This window comes from Hyperolius riggenbachi, chromosome 1 (assembly GCF_040937935.1).
Source record: "Hyperolius riggenbachi isolate aHypRig1 chromosome 1, aHypRig1.pri, whole genome shotgun sequence".
In the NCBI taxonomy this organism is placed as follows: Eukaryota; Metazoa; Chordata; class Amphibia; order Anura; family Hyperoliidae; genus Hyperolius; species Hyperolius riggenbachi.
This window is the reverse complement of record NC_090646.1, coordinates 295635851-295663174: the sequence shown is the minus strand read 5'-3', so window position 1 is coordinate 295663174 and position 27324 is coordinate 295635851. Positions and strand designations below refer to the sequence as shown.

Sequence of the window (27324 nt, the reverse complement as noted above, 5' to 3'; positions counted from 1 at the left end):
CCAACCCTATAAGCAACATCTCAACTGTAATAATCCTGTTAAAGCGGATCCGAGATGAAAAACTAACTATAACAAGTAACTTGTCTATATATCTTATCTAAAGTTTAGATAGTTTACACAGCAAATCTAGCTGCACACAGCTTCAACAGTTTATGATTATTTATTCCTGTGATACAATGAGAACGGCCATGTTCTGTTTGTCACATTACACACAGGCAAGCTGATCTGTATCTCAAGCCCTCAGCCTGTGAAAACTTCACTCCCCTCTCCTCCTCCCCTCTGCCTCTGAAATATCTGGCTAGTAACCTCCTCCTCCTGTTCAGACTGAGCTTCACTAAGCCCTTGCTACATGAGTCTGAGAGTGCCAAGGCACTCTGGAGAAGCTGTGGGTGAGGCTTGTTTAGTTTATAGGGAATTAGAGTATAAAAAAAAAAGTATTTGGCTTCAGGAATGCAGTATAAACTATATGAAAGGAACACAATTATGGAATGAGTAAAAGTTTATCTCGGATCCACTTTAAAGAAAAAATACTGTAAAGTGACTCCCATTTATGTGAATTGTCTCCTCCTGTTTTTCCCTGTCCTCTATGGCTATTTATTTTTTTAAATAACTAATTTAGCTCATGGTTGGTCATAGTTACATAGTTAGTTTGGTTGAAAAAAGACATCCATCCATCAAGTTCAACCAGGGAAAAAAAAAACAACAAAAAAAACTCCATCCTAAACCTGCACATATCCCAGTTGATGTAGGGGAAGGCGAACAACCTTACAAGGCCTGGGCCAATTAGCCTTAAAAGGGAAAGATTCCTTCCTGACTCCAGATGACAGTCAAATAAATCCCTGGATCAACTCTACTGGGAATCACCCAATAATTAGAGCAGTGGATGCCCTTCAATGCAAGGAAAACATCCAAGCCCTCTTTAAATGCAGATATAGAGTTTGCCATAACTACTTCCTGAGATAAGATATTCCAGATTTTAACCACTCTCACTTTGAAAGACCCCTTTCTAAATAGATGGGAAAAACTTTTTTCCTCCATACGCAAATGCTATTCCATTGTCCGTTGTACAACCCTAGGGACAAAAAGCTCATCTGCCAAGCTTTTGTATTGCCCTCTTATGTATGTATACATGTTAATCAGGTCACCTCTCAGTCACCTTTTTTCCAAGCTAAATAAGCCCAGTTTGTCCAGCCTTTCTTTATAAGTGAGCTCTTCCATCCTTCTGATTAATTTAGTTGCCCGTCTTTGTACCTGTTCCTGAAGGTCAATGTCCTTTCTATAGTGTGGTGCCCAAAACTGTATCCCATACTCCAGATGTGGCCTCACAAGTGATTTATACAGAGGGAGTAGTATACTTGAGATATTATTTCCCTTTTTATGCATCCCAGAATTTTATTTGCTTTAGCTACCACTGCTTGGCATTGTATACGATTACCTAACTTGTTATCAACCAGTATTCCTAAGTCCTTCTCCAAGTCTGATGGTACGTCCCAGGTGCATGACTTTTCATTTATCAACATTAAATTTCATCTGCCACGTGCCTGCCCATATGGCCATGTTGTCAAGATCCTGTTGTAATATGTCACTAACCGTCTTAGTGTTGATAATTCTGCATAATTTTCTAGCATCTGCAAAGATGGCTACATTACTCTGTATTCCAACTACGGAATCATGAATAAATAAATTGAAAAGAATACTGACCCCTGTGGTACCCCACTGCTCACAGTTTCCCATTTTGAGTTCCGTTTACCACCACTCTTTGCCTTCTATCCCTTAACCAGTTATCTATCCACATACGCACATTTTTTCCTAGTCCCTGTATCCTCAGCTTCTGTACCAGGCTATTGTGGGGAACAGTATCAAAAGCCTTTGCAAAGCCCAAGTACACTACATCTATAGCTTTCCCAAGATCTAACTTTTTATTCACCACTTAAAGCGGAATATAACCCTGCATTTCAACTTTGCTCTAAAACATTATTTACCGTATATTATATGCAACCAGCATTTTTTTTTTTACTAGACCAGCATTGGAAGGGTTACACAGAGCTTTAAAGTTCCTGGAGATTTCTGCAGACGCATCCGAAGCTGACATAGATACATTTTGTTTACATAAATGTATCTAAGGGCCCTTTTCCACTAGCGGCGTTTGCGATGCTGAATCGCAAAATCGCAAACCGCTAGTGATTTTGAAATCGCTACGGTTTGCTTTTTAACATAGGAATCGCGGTAGGTAATTTCCACTACCGCGATTCGTTTTTGACTCAAACGCGATCGCACCGCGGAGCGATCTTTGCCGCGATTTTGCTATGCAGTGCATTGCATAGCAAAATCGTGGACGCAATCGCCGGGAAGTTTCCAGCACTTGCGATTCAGCAATCGCTAGCGTTTAGCGCGAACGCTAGCGATTGCTAGTGGAAAAGGGCCCTAAGTGTTGAATGTGACTCACTCTCTCTGACTGAGAAGGAGCTGGAGGACAGCCAAAGAGTGTGTAACATTTCTCAATAGATACATTTAACTAAATAGAATGTAACAATCTGAACTTCTGCATATCTCTCCACGGAACTTTAAACCTCTGTGTTTAACCCTTCCAATGCTGGTCTAGTAAAAAAAAATGCTGGTTGCATATAATATGCTGTAAATAATGTTTTAGAGCAAAGTTGAAATGCAGGGTTATATTCCGCATTAATAAAAGCTGAGCATGTTGGTGAGACAGGACCTGTCTTTAGTAAAACCATGCTGTTGAATTGAAATAAAATTATTCTATGCTACATAATTTTGTACTGCATCCCTTAGGATACCTTCAAACAATTTACACTTAACTGATGTTAATCGTACAGGTGTATAGTTTCCTGGTTCTGATTTTTCCCCTTCTTGAATAAAGGGAAAACATCAGCTGTACGGTGTACGACAGTCATTTTGTAGATGTTTAATGTGAATAATTAGTTAATAATTAATTAATTAATTAACTGAAATTGTATTATATGCACCTAAAATAATTGGTACTGAGCTAAATCTATGAAATAATCCAGAATCATGCTTATTTAATGCATGTAGGACCTAATCGTCAATTTGCATATATTAACCACTCTTGGAAGATTCCCACTTGAACCACACCCTGATAAAGACCCCAGGCATAGTTGTAGATTAAGAGCATTCAGGTCCTCTTTGGGTGCACCTGCATCTCTTTCTGGACTTGCCATTCTATGTCATCCTTATCATATCACATCCAGATGTTAAATAACCCCAGCAGTACAATGAGCCTCTCCATTAGGGCTAGTTCATACTGGGCACTTTGGCAGTGCTTTGCTGATCGCTGGTGATCAGCAAAGTGCTGCTGCTAATGCAAGTCAATGTTAGTGTTCACTCTGTAGCAATCACCAGTGATTAGTGATTTGCTGAAATCTCAAACATAGTGCAGCATTTTTGGAGTGATCTTGGAGCAATTGCATTTCAATGTAAAGAATCACAAAATGCAATCACTCTAAAATCATTTACCTGTACATTGAGAAACAGCATTCAAAGCGCCCAATGGGAACTAGTCCTAGTTTGTATGGTAACCAGTTTCAACCACTTACAATTCAGAGGAAAGACAAAGTAATGAGCTGCTTTATCACCCTCTCCCCCCCCCCCCCCCCCCTCCTTTCCACCATCTATACTGTACATCATTTATCGAATAGACATTAGCATTTTCCATTTCCTGTTGGTAGAACATGTTTCTTTGCTATTTTGAAGATTTATGAAACTGGTAATATAACAAGTATGCAACATTATTACTTTTGTTGCATAGACTTAAAAAAGGGGCTGGAAAACCATGTAGATTCCTCTCTACAAATGCTATTTCTTTTTTCATTTCAACTTTTTATTTGCTTTTTTCATTAAAAGCTATAGTAAAAGCTTGTAAAAATGAAAACCTTATTATAAATACATATACCACAACATTACGTAATACCATCAAACACCCCCCTCCACCTTCCTTTTTTTTTTTTTTTTTTAAAGAAAGTTACAATTGGCATTTGTAAACTCTCATCAATACAAAATATTGCATAACATTTTCATTTTACATGGTTTTAAACAATAAACATGAAGGCATATAATTATAATCCAACAGCAATATCTTGTAGTTTCCCAGAAGAATTTCAAGGAGGCTTCTACTATTTCTGTTACTAGATTTATCACAAGCAATCAGAAATATGTTAATGAGTAAGGGGTGCCACTCCCACAGGGGTTCAGACCTCTTGTTTTAATATCCATATCTGCTCCCTAGAATTAATTCCATTAGGGCCTAATTCCAGCTTAGATGCCTACAAATGTAACCCAAAGTATTAACTATATACAATAGCATGCCTAAGATCTCCTTTTGTAATGTTTGTGAATATCTGTTGATACCATATTGGTATATTTAAATGGGGGTGATCAGCCTTGAATATTATAGATACTTTGGTGCTTCACTTGCTCTGCAATGAACAGAAAATTGCACAGGACTAATCAAATTTAGAAGGCTTATTATTGATACCTGTCAACATTGGAGCAAGGATGGCGAATTTGAAGCTCATGTCTACTGGTACCTATATAGCATTATCTATATGCTATTTTGGGTTTAAAACGATGCCATACCTATCAACATCTTGAAATAAGGAGGAACACTTTAAGACACATCTCTTATCACACATCCACCACAGCCCTAGTCATGCACACCTTAAAGCACACCTGAACTTGCCCAGATAATTAATAATAATAATAATAATAATCCAAACATTTGTATAGCGCTTTTCTCCTGTCGGACTCAAAGCGCTCAAGAGCTGCAGCCACAGGGACGCGCTCAAGAGGCCACCCTGCAGTGTTAGGGAGTCTTGCCTTGAACTCCTTACTGAATAGGTACTTGACCTAGCCAGGATTCAAACCCTGGTCTCCCATGTCAAAGGCAGAGCCCTTAACCAGTACACTATCCAGCCACTGTTGGATTTTTACTTACCTGTGGCTTGTTCCAGTCCCCCGTAGTGGGTCAGGTCCATTGGCATCTTCTTTCTCCTGTGTTGTGGTGTTGCCAGTTCCGAAATATCAGCGACTGGAGCTCCAGTTGCACCTCCTGCTTATGCTTGGTCCTTTCCATGAGCACCCCTGATCGCACCCCGGCACCGAGAGCGCTCTGAGTATGCATATGCATAGTTTACAAAAGAATGAATCGTGCATACATAGAATGCTTCCGGCCACAGGAGCGCGACTGTGGGCACGCACAGATATTTCAGAGCTGGCAGTGGTGCAAAGAAAGTGACTCAGAGGACACCAAGGAACCTGATACACTACCAGGAGCTAGAAGAAGTCCCAGTATGAAAGGAATCAAATTTTGGTGGCAAGTTCAGGATGTGCTTTAAAGTATTCATAAGAAAAATATGTAATTTTATCATTTAAACCACACTTAGAGGGCGTAACAATCGCTGATGCATGTGCAGGGGGCCGTGGAGGGTGAAGAACTCCGTCCTCGCTTGAAACGCAGAAGAGGTAAGTTCACCCCTGCTGTCAATATTTCTGGAGGGGAAGGTCGGGAGCACAGAAGTGGGGCCAGGTGGGGGAGGGGGGAGTTGGGCCCCCCTCTGTGTGCCTGCTGTGCTGCTCCTCCCTCCAGGCTACCTATACTGGGGGTACCTATACACCTGACTAACCTATACTGGGGCACCTATACACCTGACTAACCTATACTATGCAGATGTGCATGTCACTGTTAACCACATTACCATTCGCTCTACCTCTCAAGCCCGCTGTCTGGGTGTCACCCTGGACTCCGCACTCTCCTTCATTCGCCACTTTCAAAACCTCACAGAGTCCTGCAACTTCCACCTTCGTAACATCTGTAAGATTCGCCCTTTCTTGACCTCTGCCACCACCAAACTCCTCATCCATGCCCTCATAATTTCCCGCCTTGACTACTGCAATGCCCTTCTGTCTGGTCTCCCTATGACCCGAACAGCCCCACTGCAGTCCATCATGAATGCGGCAGCCAGAATTATCCACTGCTCCCATCGCTCCACCACAGCGGATCTCCTCCTTGAATCCCTCCACTGGCTTCCTATCCAGTCCAGAATCGGATTCAAGATATTGTGTCTGACCTACAAATCTGTCCACAAAACCTGTCCAACCTACATTTCCGATCTTACTCAGAGGTACACACCTAGCCGCTCACTCCGCTCTTCCAATGAACTTCGCCTAACCACCCCCCGTATCACCCAGTCCCATGCACGCCTCCAGGACTTCTCAAGAGCTGCTCCAACACTATGGAACTCCATACCTCCACCCATTAGGGCAGCCCCCTCCTTCAACATCTTCAAGAAGGCCCTCAAAACTCACCTTTTCACTCTGGCCTACTACCCCTCACAAGTGCTCTAAACCCACAGCTGAACTCTGGTCCCCTACCTTTCGTGTCCTTACCTCTTCCTCTAGATTGTAAGCCTTTGGGCAGGGTCCTCCTCCTTTTGTGTCCTACCTGATCATGTACCTCCATTACTGTGCACCCATGCTATGCATCTGAGTGAACCTAACTTGCCTAATCTCCATGCTCCTCTCCAGTGACTAAGCATTACCTTGTACTCATACTGTGCTGCATGATCTGGTCTTTCTTGTATTCAGGTATTGTCATTTTTGCTGTATGTCACCCCTAAATATTGTCTGTAACCTAAACTAATGTCCAGCACTGCGTAATATGTTGGCGCTTTATAAATACAATAAATAAATAATATACTGGGGGAACCAATACACCTGATTTACTTATACTGATGGCACTTATACAACCGACTAACCTATACTGGGGGCACCTATACACTTGACTGATCTATACTGGGGGCACCTATAGCTGGCTACCTATACTGGGGTCACCTATAGCTGGCTACCTATACTGGGGTCACCTCTGCCTGGCTACCTATACTGGGGGTACCTATGCCTGGCTACTTATACTGGGGGCACCTATAGCTGGCTAACCTATACTGGGAGCACCTATGCCTGACTAACCGATACTGGGGCACCTATAGACCTGACTAACCTATACTGGGGGCACCTATACACCTGGATAACCTACAGTGGGTTTCAAAAGTATTTGGCCCCCTTGAAGTTTTCCACATTTTGTCATATGACTGCCACAAACATGAATCAATTTTATTGGAGTTCCACATGAAAGACCAACACAAAGTGGTGTACACATGAGAAGTGGAACGAAAATCATACATGATTCCAAACATTTTTTACAAATAAATAACTGCAAAGTGGTGTGTGCATAATTATTCGGCCCCCTTTGATCTGAGTGCAGTCAGTTGCCTATAGATATTGCCTGATGAGTGCTAATGACTAAATAGAGTGCACCTGTGTGTAATGTCAGTACAAATACAGCTGCTCTGTGAGGGCCTCAGAGGTTGTCTAAGAGAATATTGGGAGCAACAACACCGTGAAGTCCAAAGAACACACCATACAGGTCAGGGATAAAGTTATTGAGAAATTTAAAGCAGGCTTAGGTTACAAAAAGATTTCCAAAGCCTTGAACATCCCACAGAGCACTGTTCAAGCGATCATTCAGAAATGGAAGGAGTATGGCACAACTGTAAACCTACCAAGACAAGGCCACCCACCTAAACTCACAGGCCGAACAAGGAGAGCGCTGATCAGAAATGCAGTCAAGAGGCCCATGGTGACTCTGGACGGGCTGCAGAGATCTACAGCTCAGGTGGGAGACTCTGTCCATAGGACAACTATTAGTTATGCACTGTACAAAGTTGGCCTTTTTGGAAGACTGGCAAGAAGAAAGGCATTGTTAACAGAAAGCATAAGAAGTCCCGTTTGCAGTTTGCCACAAGCCATGTGGGGGACACAGCAACCATGTGGAAGAAGGTGCTCTGGTCAGATGAGACCAAAATTGAACTTTTTGGCCAAAATGCAAAACGCTATGTGTGGCGGAAAACTAACACTGCACATCACTCTGAACACACTATCCCCACTGTCAAATATGGTGGTGGCAGCATCATGCTCGGGGGGTGCTTCTCTTCAGCAGGGACAGGGAAGCTGGTCAGTGTTGATGGGAAGATGGATGGAGCCAAATACAGGAAAAACTTGGAAGAAAACCTCTTGTAGACTGCAAAAGACTTGAGACTGGGGCGGAGGTTCACCTTCCAGCAGGACAATGACCCTAAACATAAAGCCAGGGCAACAATGGAATGGTTTAAAACAAAACATATCTATGTGTTAGAATGGCCCAGTCAAAGTCCAGATCTAAATCCAATCGAGAATCTGTGGCAAGATCTGAAAACTGATGTTCACAAACGCTGTCCATCTAATCTGACTGAGCTGGAGCTGTTTTGCAAAGAAGAATGGGCAAGGATTTCAGTCTCTAGATGTGCAAAGCTGGTAGAGACATACCCTAAAAACTGGCAGCTGTGATTGCAGCAAAAGGTGGTTCTACAAAGTATTGACTCAGGGGGCCGGATAATTACGCACACCCCACTTTGCAGTTATTTATTTGTAAAAAATGTTTGGAATGATGTATGATTTTCGATCCACTTCTCACATGTACACCACTTTGTATTGGTCTTTCACGTGGAATTCCAATAACATTGATGCATGTTTGTGGCAGTAATGTGACTAAATGTGGAAAACTTCAAGGGGGCTGAATACTTTTGCAACCCACTGTATACTGGGGGCACCTATAGACCTGACTAACCTATACTGGGGGCACCTATACACCTGGATAACCTATACTGGGGGCGCCTAAAGACCTGATTAACCTATGCTGGGGGCACCTATAGCTGGCTAACCTATACTAAGGCACCTATATGTGGCTAACTATACTGGGGGCACCTATGCCTGTCTACCTCTACTGGGGGCACCTATAGTTGGCTACCTATACTGGTGGCACCAATGCCTGGCTACTTATACTGGGGCCACCTATACCTGGCTACCTATACTGATATATATATACTGAGCTGCGCTCCCACAGTTCCTATAAGAATAGAATCAAAATGCACATAGCGTGATCCTGTATTTAAGTATTCACAAGCACCCTGGTGAAAAGTGAAAATAGTGCAGCACTCGTGCCTCCTCTCCCCAATATAGCTTGCGCTCACCGGATGGTCACCACCTCAAACATCAGGTGGATCTAGCGTATGTGTTTAAATCACCCACTGGCACTGTAGACTCTTCTATACTTCTTTAATATTCTGATAAAAGCTTCATAACATAAAATACATAAACATAAAACCATCATAGTGTGATACTGTTTGAACAGAGATAGCTTGCCTGCGTGTAAATTGCGCACTCACGTGTGTCGTCTTGTTATAGCGCATATCATAAACATCCTAGCAGCGGGGTCTTTCCTGGCACCGAGATGAGGAATGACGGCGTCCTGTATCCCCTTAACTTTCTCCGGCCACCCAGGTCTCGCTCCCACGCTAGGATCACGCTATGTGCATTTTGATTCTGTTCTTATAAGAACTGTGGGAGCGCAGTTCAGTATATATATATCATTTGGAACTCTGGAAAGACGAAGCAGCGAATCCACGATTAATGTTATTGGAATTTGGAGTTTACGTTCACTGCATAGAGACTGTTTGGCTGCTGTAAGGTCTGAAAGGACATTGAGTGACTTGGTGTCAGCTGGAGTATAGTTTGATGCTGGCTGCAGTAAGGTCTGATTAAGTCAAAGCTGTGTATTGGGATCTATTGTATGTAGGCCTAAATATCCCTGGAGCAATTTTAAAGGCAGAGCAGCCCTAAAAGACATTTCTTTGGCTACCTATACTGGAGGAATCTATATTTGGCTAACCTATACTGGATGCACCTATGCCTGGCTAACTATACTGGGGGGCACCTATACTGGCTACCTATGCTGTGGCACCTATATGTGGCTACCTAAACTGGCGGCACCTATACCTGGCTACGTATACTGTAAGTATGTTTTTTCTGTTTTGTTTTTTTAAATATCCCACCTGGCCTGTCTTTCCAATTTTCATTCCCTCACCTGGGGCCCCCACTTCAGCGCTTCCAGCTCCCCATTCAGAAATGTTAGCAGCGGCAGCGTGCTAGGCACTTACCTCTTCCGTGTTCTAAGCAGCAATGGAGCACTGTGTGTCTCTGCCCTCTATGTCTCCAGCCGCTAAGTCCACTTCCTGTCAGCAGCTGGAGACATAGAAGAGGTAATTTGCCTGCACGCTGCCAACATTTCTGGAGGGGGTGCTGAAGGGGGGGCCAGGTCAGGGAGGGGGGAGTTGGGCCCCCGTCTGTGTGCCTGCTGCACTTCTCACCACTCCAGGTTACCTATACTGGGGGCACCTATACACCTGACTAACCTATACTGGGGCACCTGTATGTGAACCATCTATATTGAGGATACCTATGCCTCGCTACCTATACTGAGGGCACCTATAGCTGGCTAACCTAAACTGGGGCACCTATACTGGGGGCACCTATGCCTGGCTACCTATACTGGGAGAACCTATACCTGGCTATCTATACTGTATGTTTTTTGTTTTTTTTAACTATTTGACATTCCTGGACGTGAAACTCACGTCCAGGAAGCCATGTGCGCTCCTGCGCGTCCACGCGGCCGATCGCGCGCGTGCACGCGCGCTCCCGGCCGGCGGTTTGTTAGCCAGTGAATCAGTGAATCGGGCAACGGTGCCCGATCACTGATTCCTCTCCCCCGCAGAAAAAGCGACAGCTTCTCTCGGAAGCCTAGCTTTTTCTGCTTCCTATGTCGCTCTAAGCGTACGTGGTACGCTTAGAGTGACATCACTGTAAACAACTCATGGCTGCCATCTTGTGGCCAAAAAGTAAACTACATCTAAATGTTAAATAAAAATAAAAATACACATATATTTACAAAAAAAAATACAATTTCAATCCCACCCTCCCAAAAATACCCACATAAAATGTTTAATTAAAAAAAACAAAAAAACATTACAATAAAAAAAAAAAATACCACAAATATTTACCTAAGGGTCTAAACTTTTTAAATATCTATGTAAAGATGAAATATTTCTTTTTTTTTTATTATTATAAGCTTGTAAATAGTGATGAATGCAAAATGGAAAAAATGCACTTTTATTTCCAAATAAAATATTGTCGCCATACATTGTGATAGGGACATAATTTAAATGGTGTAATAACCGGGACAAATGGGCATATACAATACGTGGGTTTTAATTATGGAGGCATGTATTATTTTAAAACTATAATTGCCGAAAAGTGAGAAATAATGATTTGTTTCCGTTTTTTTCTTATTCTTCCTTTTAAAATGCATTTACAGTAAAGTGGCTCTTAGTAAAATGTACCCCCCAAAGAAAGCCTAATTGGTGGCGGAAAAAACAAGATATAGATCAGTGCATTGTGATAAGTAGTAATAAAGTTATAGGCTAATGAATGGGAGGTGAACATTGTTCGGATGCATGAAGCGAAAAACGACTGAATGCGAACTGGTTAAACAACCCACCTGGCCTGCCTTTCCAATTTGGGGGGGCGGGGGGGGGGGGGGGAGAGGTTCGGCGGAGAGGTGGGGGCAGTGATTTCTAATTACGCCCCTGCCACACTTTGTCAACTTAAAGGATATATTTTTTTATGCTGCTTGCTGCTTGCTCACCTCTCCTATTGCCACACTCCACCCTCCTCCAGTCTTCTGTGTGGTGCACATATTGGGCTTGATTCACTAAACCGTGACCCTGAGACAAATCGGAACGGACAATCTAGAAGGCTTTAGATCGTGTTGAAGGAGTAATCTGCACGGAGGGGGCCCCATGTATGTATAAAACTTTAGGCAAGCCGTGTCTCTGGTGTACTTTATGGTGGCCAAACACCATACCATTTTTTAAATATCTTTTCTTTTCAAGAACTGCAATCAGTTTTTCTGATAGATTGTAACATTTCAAAAATCTGACCAATGTACCACACACGTATTTTCCGTTTTTCCCCAATTATGAAAAAAATGATTGACAATTCAGAAGAAGAAAGTAAATGACAATCTAACACACTATACAATTTTTATAAAAATTGATCAGAAAAATCCAACACTCCCTTCTTTTATCGAATAAAAACGGGACATTCGATCAGATTTCACAAGCGAATTTTTTTGGGACAACTAATCGTTTTTATTGATTTGAAGTAAAATTGGATCTTTTAATTGTATGGAGTGTGGCCACCTAGGCTTCACAACGCCCTGAGCGGAACTTGACTTTGGTGCCCCCCTTATTTCGACTCCTACACTGGGTAATTAAAATAAGCAGAAAATCCACACATTGGGGCATATTCACTAAATAGAGGTAAAATTACCTTACATGTGAAGCACACAGCAATTTTAACATTAGACCAGCTGCGTAGTGCATGTTACACTAGTAACATTCACTTTACTTTGAGAACGCTGGTTGTGCTAATATGCCTCTGGTATAAGTAACTCTGCCTGCGCATGGCAATTTTACCACTATTTAATGAAAATTAGAGGCTACTGAGAATGCAATGAATGAAAGAGGGGCAAGGAGAGAGGGGGGTTTACTGGGGGTCTAGGGGGCAGAGATGGACTAAGATGTAATGCTGCCCTAGGCAAAGTAGTAGTTTTGGGTCCCCTTGTGGTCCTTTTGGTAAGCTGAAGTGAAGAGAGGTCAAAGAAGGTGGCAGGTGGGCCCCTTGACACCCACTAGGCCCCAAGCACCTGCCTAGGTTGCCTGGTTGATAATCATGCTCTGCCAGGGGAAGAGAGTAAGGCTAATGAGATTGCAAGGGTGTGTGTAACGAGATGGGGGCTTACTTGGGGTCTGGATGGAGAGAGTGAGAATGGGGGGGGGGGGGGGTGGGTAAGGAGAGAGGGGGATTTATTTGTGGTCTGAGGGGAGAGAGTAAGGATGCTGGGGTGTGAGTTAGGAGAGGGGGGGGGCTTACTGAGGGAGTGGGGTATAAGACTACTGGGAGTGAGAGACTCCAAGACTTCCCACTCTGCTGTCGAGCGCGGAAGTGCCCCATACACACAATGCAATTACAATCGTATACAGTAGTGTTGCTCAATCATACAATCAGGCATGGACTTATACACCCTTACACTTCAGTCTCTTCCAGGGGGCGTAGCAATAGGGGTTGCAGAGGTTGCGACCGCATCGGGGCCCTTGGGCCTGAGGGGCCCCGAAGGGCCCTCCCTCAACTGCCTTATTAGCTCTCTATTGGTCCTGTGCTCATAGTAATGAATTCTATAGATACTTTGAGTAGTAGTAATCATTAACAAACTGTTCCCCATCCCCTTCTTGCACCTCTGACACTGTAGTTGCCGTTGGCAGGTTTTGGTGCACTGTATCAATTGTTATGTATAGAGTGTTTGGGGGCCCCAATGTAAAACTTGCATCGGGGCCCACAGCTTCTTAGCTACGCCACTGGTCTCTTCTACTAGGCTATGAGTGTTAGTTTAGTACAGCAGGAGTCAAACTTATTAAATAACGATTTAATATTCCAGGAAAGAAGTGGAACAATGCAGAAAATAATATATACAAAAGATTTACAAAAAAACAAAGTAAAAAGTTACAACAATAAAAGTTTACAAGGATACACAGCAAGACAAGTTTGCACAAAAATAAAATGGGATAAACGTTAATTGAACTTTTACCAGCGCAAATGTCCAACCGTGGAGAGACACAAATTTTCCGATTCCCTCGGGATCATCTCTAGCGATGAGCTACTCTCGGGAGAAGATGATCTGTGACTGTCCCAGTCTGGTTCTTATAGTCCCAAGGGTTGCCCCGGGCAATGGATGTTCAGTCCCACAATCTAATGCAATTTCCCCAAAGTGTGACATCACCTTCTGCCGAGCCCCCTGTCACATCTGGGCTAGCTGTGACATGCAAATGTCAAGGCTTTTCCTGCCCCCGGTTACAGGTGACAAACACATTGGTGCCAACTTCGAGCAAGGCTTTTCATTATTCCATCAGGCTGTCATATGTAAATTCCAGAGTTTCCTGATAGCCTATGAAGTTGGCAGACTCAATTAGTCCGATTGTATTTTGGGACAATTGGGTGTCTACATGTCACAGAGTTCAAAAGCTATGCAGACAATCCAATTAGCAGTGACCCACTCTCAGAGGAACTGCATACAGAAACTCAAAGTACTTCCTATTGTCATACAGACCATCACATTAGCATTATGTTTCCTCTGGCCAGGTGACCAATTACCCTGAACCCCATCTGGCTTCTTCAGACATACACATGACATAGGCAGAAAAATGAAAGAATATGTTCCTGCATTATCCTTAACATCATCAGCACCCCAATATATCACCACAGCGTGTAGCTAGAAGTACTACTAAAAGTATTAGATAGACAGGCCCACCAATACCAATAGGTAGTCAGGTGTGTCCCCTAGTGTAATGTAGCCTGAGGTGCCCCAGTATTAGATAGCCAGTTGTGTCCCTCCATGATAGGTAGCAGGAGATTTCCTCCCAGTATAGGAAGCACAAAATCTCCCCTCACTATAGGTTGCCAGAGTTAGCCCCCCGTCATAATTCCTCACAGGTAGCCCCCCAGTATAGGTAGTCAAAGGCACCCCCAGTATAGGTAGCCACAGGCAATCCCCCAGTATACGTAACGAGAGATCTCCTCCCCAGTATAGGTAGCCAGAGGTAGCCCACCAGTATAGGTAGCCAAAAGTAACACCTCAGTAAAGGTAGCAAGAGGTAGCCCCCAATGTATGTTGTCAGAGGTGTCCTTCAGTATAGGTAGCAAGAGATATAGATAGAGGTAGCCCCCTAGTTTAGGTAGCCAAAGGTAGGCGGCAGGATAGGTAGCCAAAGCTGGTCCCAGTATAGGTAGCCTCTAGTATAGGTAGGTAACCAAGGGCCTTTCCCCCAGTATAAGTATCCAAGGTTGTCCCCTAGTGTAGGTAGCCAAAATTGTCCTACCAGTACAGATACCCAAAGGTAGCAAACAGAATAGGTAGTCAAAGCTGTCCCCCAGTATAAGTTACCCTGCAGAATAGGTAGGTACTAGGTAGCCAAAGGTCCATCCCAGGGGCGTAGCAATAGGGGGTGCAGAGGTTGCGACCGCATCAGGGCCCTTGGGCCAGAGGGGCCCGAGGGCCCTTCCCTCAACTGCAGTATTAGCTTTCTATTGGTCCTGTGCTCATAATAATCACTTCAATAGATACTTTGAATAGTGGTAATAATTAACAAGCTGTTCCCCATCCCCTTCTTGCACCTCCGACCCTGTAGTTGCCATTGGTAGGTTTTGGTGTGTCATATCAATTGTTATGAATAGAGTGCATAGGGGCCCCAATGTAAAACTTGCATCGGGGGCCACAGCTCCTTAGCTACGCCACTAGTCCATCCCCTCAGTAAAGATAACTCTCCCCAGTATAGATAGACAAGATTGTCCCCTCAGTATAGGTAGCCAAGGTTGTCCCCACAATATAGGTAGTGAAAGTAGCCCCTTTCACCATTCCCCCCCCCTTCCCCCCATGTGGTGCTGCTTCCCCAACACTCACCAACCTCAGATCAGCGGCAACTCAAATAGTAGAGCTTAGCTGACTCACTTCCTCACCCAAAGTGGTAAATAGGCACTATGCTCCACTCTCCTCTTTTCAGTTCACTGCATTTCTGAGGTCTGTGAGTGTTGAGGAGGCAGTGCAGCACCAGGGAGGAGGGGTCAGGGATGATCCTCATGGCGCTTGTGGGACCCATAGCACGAGCCATGCGGCACCTCTGTCGATCTGCCTCTGTCTGCTTATGGTGCTTTTTTCTTTCACTGACTTGGAACAAGTGTACAGAATGTCTTAAGTCTGACTTTGCTGGATGCATGCTTGTTCAAAGTAGGCAACTTCAATTGCTGGAGCCAAACAATCAGTATAACAAGAGCCAGCCAATGTTGATTGGATAGACTAAACAGCAGCCTGTGAGACGTGCAAACTCCTTCCACACCCAATCATCACTTACATAAGGTAGTTAGGGAAAAGCTGTGAGGGGGGCACCTGCTAATGTTTTCCCTGTGAACATAGAGATGATTATGCCTGCCTGCTATTGGCTGTTGAAAGATGAACTCAAGAGTCCCAAAATTAATGGGAATCTAAAGCCTGAGCCAGGTAAAAATGCAGATACTGCTGCCAAATTCAAATTGTTTCTGACATTGGCTGCTGTAGCCTGGTCACTTTTGCATACTGGCCATCCAGAACTCGAAGTACCCAGACTTTGGGTTCTGGCCATAACATAACATTAAAGTGGAACTATTGTGAAAAGTTCTCCCTATGTTTCAGTGCTGCAGTATTAAAAGTTCCAAGAACAACCTAAGTGTCACTGAAGCAAAAAAACAAAACAAAAAAACAAGTATGATATAATGAATTGTATGTGTAGTACAGCTAAGAGATAGAACATTAGTTTCAGTTATATAGCTTTTTTTTTTATAACATTGCATCATTCTTAATATTTGTAGTTTACAAACTACACTCTGTATGTTAAACTATGAAACAGAGCAGAGCGAATGACACTTTGAACTTCCCTGCACTAAAATATTATCTGAAGTCTTTCACTGTTTCTTTGATGTATAAGTGCTTCAGAAAATAGCACTGCAGCTGATCAGTAACAAGTGAAGTTTCTTAACGTTTCCTGTACTGGAAACAATATGAGACTTATATCTTTGCTACTAGTGTTCTATTTCTTAGCTGTACTACACATACAATTCATTATCTCATTAGAGTATTTTCACTTCAGTTCCTTTTAACCAGTGGCGTACCAGTGGCGTACTGCTGATCACGGGGATTCGCTGGCAGGGGGGGGGGGGAGGGGGGCGTACATTAGTTTTAAAAAAAACAACACATTTTTTTTATTAAAAAAAATACACAAATAAACATAAATAAACAAACAAACATCTGGGGGGCGATCAGACCCCACCAACAGAGAGCTCTGTTGGTGGGGAGAAGGGGGGGAGAGGAATCACTTGTGTGCTGTGTCGTGTGGCCCTGCAGCTTGGCCTTAAAGCTGCAGTGGCCAATTTAATGAAAAATGGCCTGGTCTTTAGGAGGGTAGAACACTGTGGTCCTCAAGTTAAAGGACCACTATTGAGAAAAACTGTAAAATTGAAAATTCATGTAAACACATAAGAACTGTTTCTCCCAGAGTAAAATTAGCCGTATATTACTTTTCTCCTATGTTACTGTCACATACAGTAGTTAGTACAAATCTGACAAACCTGGTTTTTGACTAGTCCATCTCTTCATGGGGTATTCTCAGTATTTAATTTATTCTTTAGAATTGCAACTCCCTAGAAAGAATATATACATAGATGCAGGCCATCCCTCCTACCTGTTTGTACACTATTCTGGCAGTTGAACTGCGCAACTGCCATTCACTAAGTGCTTTTGACAGTAAAGAGAACCCCAAGAATCTCACCTGAGGAGATGGGCTAGTCCAAAACATGTCAGTTATGTCAGCTTTCTTCTACCTACTGTGAATGACAGCAACGTGGGAGAAAAGTAATTTAAAGCACATTTTGTAAGAAACTATACGTTGGTTGCTATTGGCAACAACACTACACCTTTGTTCCGGCACCAGCAACTCATTAGAGCTGCAACTCACAGGAAGTGAGATAACTTGACTCTCATCACAGCAACAGCATAGGAGATAGAACTTCTTAGGCGTCCTCAAAGTTTAGGAGTTTATTCAGTAAAACAGATATACAGTACATGTGATTACATCTTAGCGAAGCAGATTATTCTGTAGTAAGTCCTTCGCGGTACAGCTCTTGGCTCCCTTGCATGGAAACCAGGTTTTAGCTTATGTTCCATCTATACTAAGTTACATCTAGACTACGTGATATCTAGACGACGTTGCTCTTAGTCCTATATACAGCATATACAGTTAGATAAAATGACAAGACATATTATAAATAAAAGTAAAGGGTTAAAGCCAGCAGTCACAGGAAGCAGAAGTGCCTCTCTGCAGCCCGTCCCCGGCTTTAATACTGATCACCAAAGAGTTAAATGTGACCTCATCTGAGCCATACCCCCAAGCCTACAATTGGCGGGCATGGGCATGTGAACCACCTCATAAATTAATATTCCATTGCTTTATAACCTAGTTGCAAAGAATGCAATGTTTTGTAAAAATCGGCTTTGTTTACCGTTTCTGTCCTCTAACGGTCGGAGCAGTTAGACCTTACACCTGATAACCCATTATGTGCCCTTCCACAAGGAACAGGTTCCTTGTTACTGACTGCATCATTTCTTCTCCGAGAAACTCTGCTTAAAGGGAGACTCTGCAAATCAAGTCCTTTGACTAAACTCAGTTAAAGCAACTGAGGCCTTACATTCTAACAATCCCCCCTGAAAAGGCTTGATATGCAGATCCCTTCTACTAGTTCGGACAGCACCTGTTTTCTTTTCTTTATGTTTTCGATGCTCGTGCTCACACACTTCCTCTGCTCTAGGTGGTTATCCCTGGGAGAGAAAGCAAGACCTTTTGGAATTCCTGTAACCAGGCTATCTGGAGATGCCCTACTTCTAGGTCCCTATATTCCACATTCTCAGCATTTGCGTCACTTACGTATCACTTACAAACTTGTATGTTCAAGTAAAAGTGAAATTTGTTTGTCTGTTAAGCAATGGAGCAGTGCCAGGTGTCTTCTAAAAGAGCACCTTTATACAATAAGCTCCATCATAGGTACTGCTGAAAGCTATAGACCTATCCTTGTATGTCGCTTAGCTTGGAAATTATGAGATTGTTTATCTGACACCAATCTCTTAACCATGTTGATTTGTTTGCATAATTTCACACACAAACTCACCTGTGTAATGATGCCTATGATTGTCATCCCCATCATTACGACCAGTGGGTGTAGAAAGAAATTTTGAACTGCGGAGGCCCAGTCCGAGTGTTCCTGGAACATCGCCAGAAACCTTCTCCACCAGATCAGACTGGAACTCACCTGATTATATTTGTGTTCAACCTCTTTAAGATCCCCTTGATCATGGTGAAATATCACCTCTAGTTTAGTTTTCTGTTTGTTTAACAGTTGTAACAAAGTGTGGTCTTGTGTCAAAACCTGTACTCATTTGTCTTATGGCGTGTTATCCCTCAGGATGGGCACTTCCTGTGGAGCTTTGAACTTTAGAGTTCTCTTAACAATTTGAGGAATAACGTAGTCAAACCTTGCTGACTTGATCCATATGGGATCTCCGCTCACACAATAAGTTCCCCTTGTAAGATCAACCTTGTTGGAACAATTATGAAAATGTACCATGAATGTGTCAGTAGACATCATGTTTAAAAAACAAACTTTTCCTTCAGCCACCGGAAATATTGGTTTGGCTTCGGGATGGATCTTTTGAATGGCAGCTGCGCATTCTGTGTTATTGAGCCAGCATGCTTCCTCACTAAATCTGACTTGCCCTGGCAAACACAGGTACTCCTCTGAGAATTGCCAGCATAAAGAAAAATCTACTTGTTTCACCTCCCCGTCTAGCACCAAAAAATCTCGACCTCTCAGGTCATGGTGTAAGACATGTGTGGAAGAAACAGGTGTCCCCAGTGATACTACTGGAAAAAACTACCTGGGTTTTTCCATAGGTAGGAAGTAGCGGTGCATAAACAATTGTCGCACCCTCTCCACCTGTTTACTCAGACATCTCGGCGCCTCCATGCAAAAGATCCTTCCCCAGGAAAATCGATAAATCTCTCCTTGTCAAGTCTCAGTTGTAAAGGAGTTTAACCTTCTGATAAAGCTTGAGCCATTATCTTAAAATCCGCTGTTAACTCGGTCTGCATAGACAAGCATGCTGTTTCCCATGCAGTACCCCTAACATGTGCAATCATCTTCTGAAGAATTATTTGAATGTGCCTTTGAGTGTACCCCTGAACTTTATATGTGTTGTGCGTTAACTGTTCCAAAACCAAGTTCAGATGATGTTGGGTACCCACATTCTGTTGTCCCAATGTGCCTAATTGTTGAATGACCTCTGTCATACCTTCTATTTCTACACTGTTTGCTACCCCCAATCCAGCGCCCATGCCTCCCAAGATTGTATCTGCTAAATCCCAGGACCTTCTTCTGGCTACACTGTTCCCTGTGAAATGTGCCCATGACATAAAAGCCTGTACCAGGGTGGCAGTGACAGTGCTGCAGTTAGGGTAGATATTAGATATTACCCACTCTTCTAAGTTAATCTGCCAAGTGATCAATTGAAGCTGGGCCTCCATGATAACTGGAATAGCCCTCAGTTGATTTAACAGAAAAGGGCCACTTTTTACAACTTGATGTGTACAGTGGCTTGCAAAATTATTCGGCCCCTTTGAAGTTTTCCACATTTTGTCACATTACTGCCACAAACATGAATCAATTTTATTGGAATTCCACGTCAAAGACCAATACAAAGTGGTGTACACGTGAGAAGTGGAGCGAAAATCCTACATGATTCCAAACATTTTTTTACAAATAAATAACTGCAAAGAGGTGTGTGCATAATTATTCGGCCCCCTTTGGTCTGAGTGCAGTCAGTTGCCCATAGACATTGGCCGATGAGTGCTAATGGCTAAATAGAGTGCACCTGTGTGTAATCTAATGTCAGTACAAATACCGCTGTTCTGTGAGGGCCTCAGAGGTTGTTTAAGAGAATATTGGGAGCAACAACACCATGAAGTCCAAAGAACACACCACACAGGTCAGGGATAAAGTTATTGAGAAATTTAAAGCAGGCTTAGGCTATAAAAAGATTTCCAAAGCCTTGAACATCCCACGGAGCACTGTTCAAGCGATCATTCAGAAATGGAAGGAGTATGGCACAACTGTAAACCTACCAAGACAAGGCCATCCACCTAAACTCACAGGCCGAACAAGGAGAGCGCTGATCAGAAATGCAGTCAAGAGGCCCATGGTGACTCTGGACGAGCTGCAGAGTTCTACAGCTCAGGTGGGGGAATCTGTCCATAGGACAACTATTAGTCGTGCACTGCACAAAGTTGGCCTTTATGGAAGAGTGGCAAGAAGAAAGACATTGTTAACAGAAAAGCATAAGGAGTCCCATTTGCAGTTTGCCACAAGCCATGTGGGGACACAGCAAACTTGTGGAAGAAGGTGCTCTAGTCAGATGAGACCAAAATGGAACTTTTTGGCCAAAATGCAAAACGCTATGTGTGGTAGAAAACTAACACTGCACATCACTCAGAACACACCCTCCCCACTGTCAAATATGGTGGCGGCAGCATCATGCTCTGAGTGTGCTTCTCTTCAGCAGGGACAGGGAAGCTGGTCAGAGTTGATGGGAAGATGGATGGAACCAAATACAGGGCAATCTTGGAAGAAAACCTCTTGGAGTCTGCAAAAGACTAGAGACTGGGGCGGAAGTTCCCCTTCCAGCAGGACAACGACCCTAAACATAAAGCCAGGGCAACAGTGGAATGGTTTAAAACAAAACATATCCATGTGTTAGAATGGCCCAGTCAAAGTCCAGATCTAAACTCAATCGAGAATCTGTGGCAAGATCTGAAAACTGCTGTTCACAAATGCTGTCCATCTAATCCGACTGAGCTGGAGCTGTTTTGCAAAGAAGAATGGGCAAGCATTTCAGTTTCTAGATGTGCAAATCTGGTAGAAACATACCCTAAAAGATTGGCAGCTGTAATTGCAGCAAAAGGTGGTTCTACAAAGTATTGATTCAGGGGGCTGAATAATTATGCACACCCCACTTTGCAGTTATTTATTTGTAAAAAAATGTTTGGAATCATGTATGATTTTCGTTATACTTCTCACGTGTACACCACTTTGTATTTATCTTTCATGTGGAATTCCAATAAAATTGATTCCTGTTTGTGGCAGTAATGTGACAAAATGTGGAAAACTTCAAGGGGGCCGAATACTTTTGCAAACCACTGTATCACATGACGGTAGGTGGGGTTCCTGGGTAGTCACTGGCAGGGTGACTACCTGAGCTTTGGGAGTCGTGGGAACCCCCACTTTCACTGTCACGGTTCCCCTTCTCATTATGCAAGATCTATTTGGACCTTTAAACTCTATGGACTGTGGGATGAAAAAAAGTATGTCCATGGTCCTTCATCCTCCCGGACTAAGGGCGCTATTTTAAACTCCCTCTTTTTAGTCCCAGAACCCTTCCATCATAGAGAGTCCCCGGGGTGCTACCTGATGTCTCCCAGGATTCTACCTCTCTACTCCAAAAAGTCCCCTGATCCATTAAACTCACGTCCCATGCTAACCCTTGTGGCCCTCCCCAGAAGGATACGGTAGGTACTCTTTCTTCTGGGAAATTGATTAGCATCTCAATGACAAAAGATGTTCCCAAATGTCCTGATTGGACCTTTGCCCCCCTTATGTCCCAAGGCAGAATGCGTACCTTAGGTCGGGAAGAATGTACTCTCTGCAATCTTTCCATTAAGAGCACCTCCTCACTTACCCATCTAGAATGAGGATAAGTGCTTGAATATGGACTGTGTGGTATTGTCTCGTATTGTGACCCGTGTAGTGAGGATGGTGTTACCTGTGTTAGCTCTCCCTTCCTCGGGATCGCTCTCCCTACCCTCTTTGTCACATGAAAATGTGGCTGGATCTCGATGTTTACTTCTCGTTCCGAGAACCAAAACCCTTCTGCTTTCCAGCCTTTACGCGTGTATAATTGTCTCAGAGACACCCTGTTAAACGAGAAGTAAAAATCGAGATCCAGCCACATTTTCATGTGACAAAGAGGGTGGGGAGAGCGATCCCGAGGAAGGAAGAGCTAACACAAGTAACACCATCCTCACTGTTGGTTGCTCCAGAGTGTAATATTGTTCCCTACGTCTCTCCTGGAGGAGAAGTGACGCTTACTGCTCGCTCCTCTCCAATCTAGAACCATCTCACTCCAGAGAACCAAGACAAGGTAATCCTGAACAACACACTCCACCTTTTGCATGTACCCATTGCACTGCAATGTACCTTTTAACAAAACTTTGGATCGGTGCGTTGGTTCCAGGAGTGTGACATTCCAGAGCAGATTTAAGCTGCTGTTCACATCACACTTCCAGCACACCTGACCTTGCATACCTTTCACCAACATTGTGCCATGCAATTTGTTTCCACCTGGCACGAGTGATCTTTTCTATCTTCCCGGTTCGGTCCAGTCGGGCCAATCAGAGGGAAGCGCAAAAGGATCAGTACCTTTTTCTCCAAACATTAACATGCTTGGGCCTTGTGTTCTCATTAACCCCTTATTGTTCATGAGAATGTCCATTCCTTGGTCTCCTAGGACGAAATGGCAGCCTAGGATCACCATCAGTACAGTACTCTTCATTATGAGAGCATTTCATGTATTATGCTTTGCTCAGTCAGTTTTTTTAGTCTCTTTGCGATCTCGGAAATCTCGCTGCTCTCCAAACCCGCAGGGGCATAGCAATAGGGGGTGCAGAGGTAGCGGCCGCATCGGGGCCCTTGGGCCAGAGGGGCCCCGAAGGGCCCTCCCTCAGTTACAGTATTAGCTCTCTATTAGTCCTGTGCTCATAATAATCACTTCTAATAGATACTTTGATTAGTGGTAATCATTAACAAGCTGTTCCCCATCCCATTCTTGCACCTCTGACACTGTAGTTGCCATTGGCAGGTTTTGGTGCGTCGTATCAATTGTTATGTATAGAGTGCTAGGGGGGCCCCATTGTAAAACTTGCATCGGGGCCCACAGCTCCTTAGCTACGCCACTGCAAACCCGGATTGGCCTTTGGAAACCTTTGCTTATCCGACTGGCATGTCTGTCTCTGTCTGGTAGAAATGTACTTTTTATTTATGTGCTTTCATGTATTTTACAATTTCTAGTGATACTTTTAAACATTTTTTAAGTGCCTGAAAGAATATTTAGGTCTAGTTTCATTCTGTCCTGGGAGCATTATCAGTGCCAAGACAATTGTATAGCACTGACTGCAGGAGGTAATGTGTTCATTTATAGCAATGAACTTCTGTGTGCAAAGTAAATAAATTGTAATGATCTTTTCCTGACTGCAAAGTTTTCAGATTGAACTGGATATTACATTATATTGCAAGGAAGCTGCTTCCACACTAGGGAGGATAACTGTATAGACACTGAAGATTAGAGACAGGTGTTTAATCGTATGTGTCTTTCAGACTGTAGTTCTACTTTAATTATAAATATATTAGTGGTATTTGAAGACTGTTTTCTGCTACCGCATGTTGTGAAGATGCATTTTTTTTATAATCTCAGACCGTTCTAAATATTTTGTGTGAAATAACACCACAATTAATACAAAAGTTTATTAAGTGTCAGATAAGTTTACATTTACTGAGTAGGCAGACTTTTAAAGTAAGCATGCTTTTTAAGGGACAGCTAGTATATCCCACTGTTGATCATAAACTTAAAAATAGTGGACTTGGTCGGAACCACAACGTAGTAAAAAAAAAAGCTCTTTTATTCAAAGTCCATAAAAATTATTTCAGCTTCTAAGCTTTACAAAGGGCTAACCTGAAACAGTGGGATGTTGCTTCATGTTTAGCTGTATGTCGGATTGGATCAAGCTTCTTCACCTGTTTTAATGGACTTTAAATAAAATAGCTTTTTTATACTACGTTATGCCGCCAGCCCAATCTACTCATTTTGAGTTCATGTCACATCAGGTATTGGGGCGTGGATCTTGGCATATAACTATTCATTTAAAAAATTCTTAATACATGGGTGCTTTTCCATTCATTGGCTCATCATGAACCCTATACAGTTCTCTGGCCACAAACATCAATGAATAGTATGCAGAATCCCACATTAAATTTGTATATGTGTGTATTAAATATGTATATATGCATCTATCTATCTATCTATCTATCTATCTATCTATCTATCTATCTATCTATCTATCTATCTATCTATCTGTCTATCTATCTATCTGTCTATCTATCTATCTGCAGCTATTTATGTTTCACCTGCAGTGAAATGTTATTACCCTTTAGGAGTGCATTTCTTATATTATCTGAACATGGTACACAGTGTATTAAAACAAAAATAAAATTAACTACAATAGGTTAACACAAAACCCCTACCTTTTTGAGTATTCCTTGCAACTGAACCTTCTATATTCTTCAAGCCGGTGAACTTCTCTAGCATTCAGCGATGCTCACTCAGCACTTCCAGCTCACTGAGGCTGCAGCTGTGAGGATGTGGATTGTGTCCTGTATCTCTAGTAACATCAGTATCATCCTGCGTCATGCCCATTTATGCAGAGTCACAGCGTGATTCTGCCCTCTACAGAGTATCAAGAGAAACCATACAGAATTCTTGGAAGATGCTCAAATACAAGAACAGAATAGCCTCATATGCTTGTGAAAGATGTTGAGCTTTCAAGCATGTACTAGTAATGACTATCCCAATAAGGGCTGGTTGACACTGGGGTGTTAGCGATGCACTTAAAGCGTTAGTGCAGTGTGATCCTATGTGGGTGTTCCCAAAGCAGCGTTGTGATTTGATGAAAATTGCAAACATGCTACATGTAGCTTTTTTTATTTGGAGTGATTCAGCATGAATGAATGTGCAGAAATGCACATTCATTCAAAAATTGCTCTGAATATTGCTTTGCAATTGCGATTGACTTTTGTGGTGTGAATTAAGGCTATTAAGCAAAGCATTTGTGAACCACTGCTTAGAGCAGTAATGTGACAGTTCAATGCCATTTCCATGTATACATCTGATCTGATCCGCCGTATTCATCTGATTTTTGGATCACACGCATTTTCAGTTGATTCACAAGGGCACCATGATTATAATGAAGCTCCTTTTTACACTAATGCAGTGCATACAGTATTTTTCCGGAATTGTGTTTTATTTTCATATGACCTGATGATAAAAACGCAAATGCAATCTCACTGTAAAAACAACCAATTGCACAAAAATCAAGCTGAAAAAAAACCAGAAATTAAAAGTGCGTTTGTAGTTTTCAATGTAAAAGGGGTCTTAGGATGCTAAATTCTTCAAAATTTTGGGTCCCCCGCAGACATCCTGTGCCCGCGCAGCCACTCACCGATGCTCCGGCCCCGCCCCCAGTTCACTTCTGGAATTTCTGACTTTAAAGTCAGAAAACCACTGCGCCTGCATTGCCGTGTCCTCGCTCCCGCTGATGACACCAGGAGTGTATTGCACAAGTCCAGTATGGTCTTTGGTCTGCGTGGTATGCTCCTGGTGCCATCAGCGGGAGCGAGGACACGGCAATGCAGGCGGAGTGGTTTTCTGACTTTAAAGTCAGAAATTCCAGAAGTGAACTGGAGGCGGGGCCGGAGCATCGGTGAGTGGCTGCGCGGGCACAGGATGTCTGCGGGGGACCATTAGAAGCCCCGGGTAACTTCAACTCATTTTCCCCCGACCCCCCTACAGTATCCCTTTAAAAGGGAAATAAAAACTCGAGATGCTAGCATAATATTGCCCCTGTTTAACTCTCTAGTAAGGCCACATCTGGAATATGGAATTCAGTTCTGGGCACCACATTACAGGAAAGATATTGCAGTTTTAGAGCAGGTGGAGAGACGAGCAACAAAATTGATACGTGGGATGGAAGGTCTCACTTACCAAGAAAGGTTAGATAAACTAGGTTTATTTAGTCTAGAGAAAAGACGCCTTAGAGGGGATCTAATTAACATGTATAAATACATCAGAGGGCAATATAATCGCTTGGCGGATGAGCTTTTTGTCCCTAGGCCTTCTCTAAGGACTAGAGGACATGATCTGCGCATGGAGGAAAAACATTTTAGCCATTTATTTAGGAAAGGGTTCTTTACAGTAAGAGTGATTACGATGTGGAATGCATTGCCAAAGGAAGTCGTTATGGCAAACTCTATACCTGCATTTAAAGGGGGCTTAGATGCTTTCCTTGCGTTGAAAGACATCCATGGCTACAATTACTAGGTAATGCCTAATGATGTTGATCCAGGGATTTTATCTGATTGCCATCTGGAGTCGGGAAGGAATTTTTCCCTTTTGGTGCTAATTGGACCATGCCTTGTAAGGGTTTTTCGCCTTCCTCTGGATCAACAGGGATATGTGAGGGAGCAGGCTGGTGTTGTACTTTATACTGGTTGAACTCGATGGACTAACTATGTAACTAATTAATATTAGCATCAGCAGGTAGAAGGAAACTTGTAGGACCCACAACACACTGATATGGTGTTAAAATACTGAAGCTGAAACAGTTTATCTTCAGTCTGGTACAGGGCTTGCCTAATCTTGCATCACTGTTGCTTGTCCTTTATCCTCTGGCTTTGGCCTTTTAGAATTAGCAGGTGTTTTAACTTTTATAAACCTAGAAAGCTTTTACCAACTATTAAAAAAGGGGTCCTTCACAGTGAGAGTGGTTAAAATATCTTATATCAGTA

At 42.9% G+C, this 27324-nt stretch overlaps 1 protein-coding gene across 1 annotated transcript in view; it reads right to left on the bottom strand.

The window, feature by feature from the left end:
* CAPS (calcyphosine) overlaps positions 1 to 25107 on the bottom strand; it is a 68522-nt gene extending 43415 nt beyond the window's left edge. Inside the window, exon 1 of the mRNA XM_068271166.1 lies at positions 25006 to 25107. Coding sequence (XP_068127267.1) covers positions 25006 to 25069 — 64 coding nt within the window. The 5' untranslated portion in view covers positions 25070 to 25107. The remainder of the gene's footprint in view (positions 1 to 25005) is intronic.
* Between the last annotated feature and the right edge of the window lie 2217 nt (positions 25108 to 27324).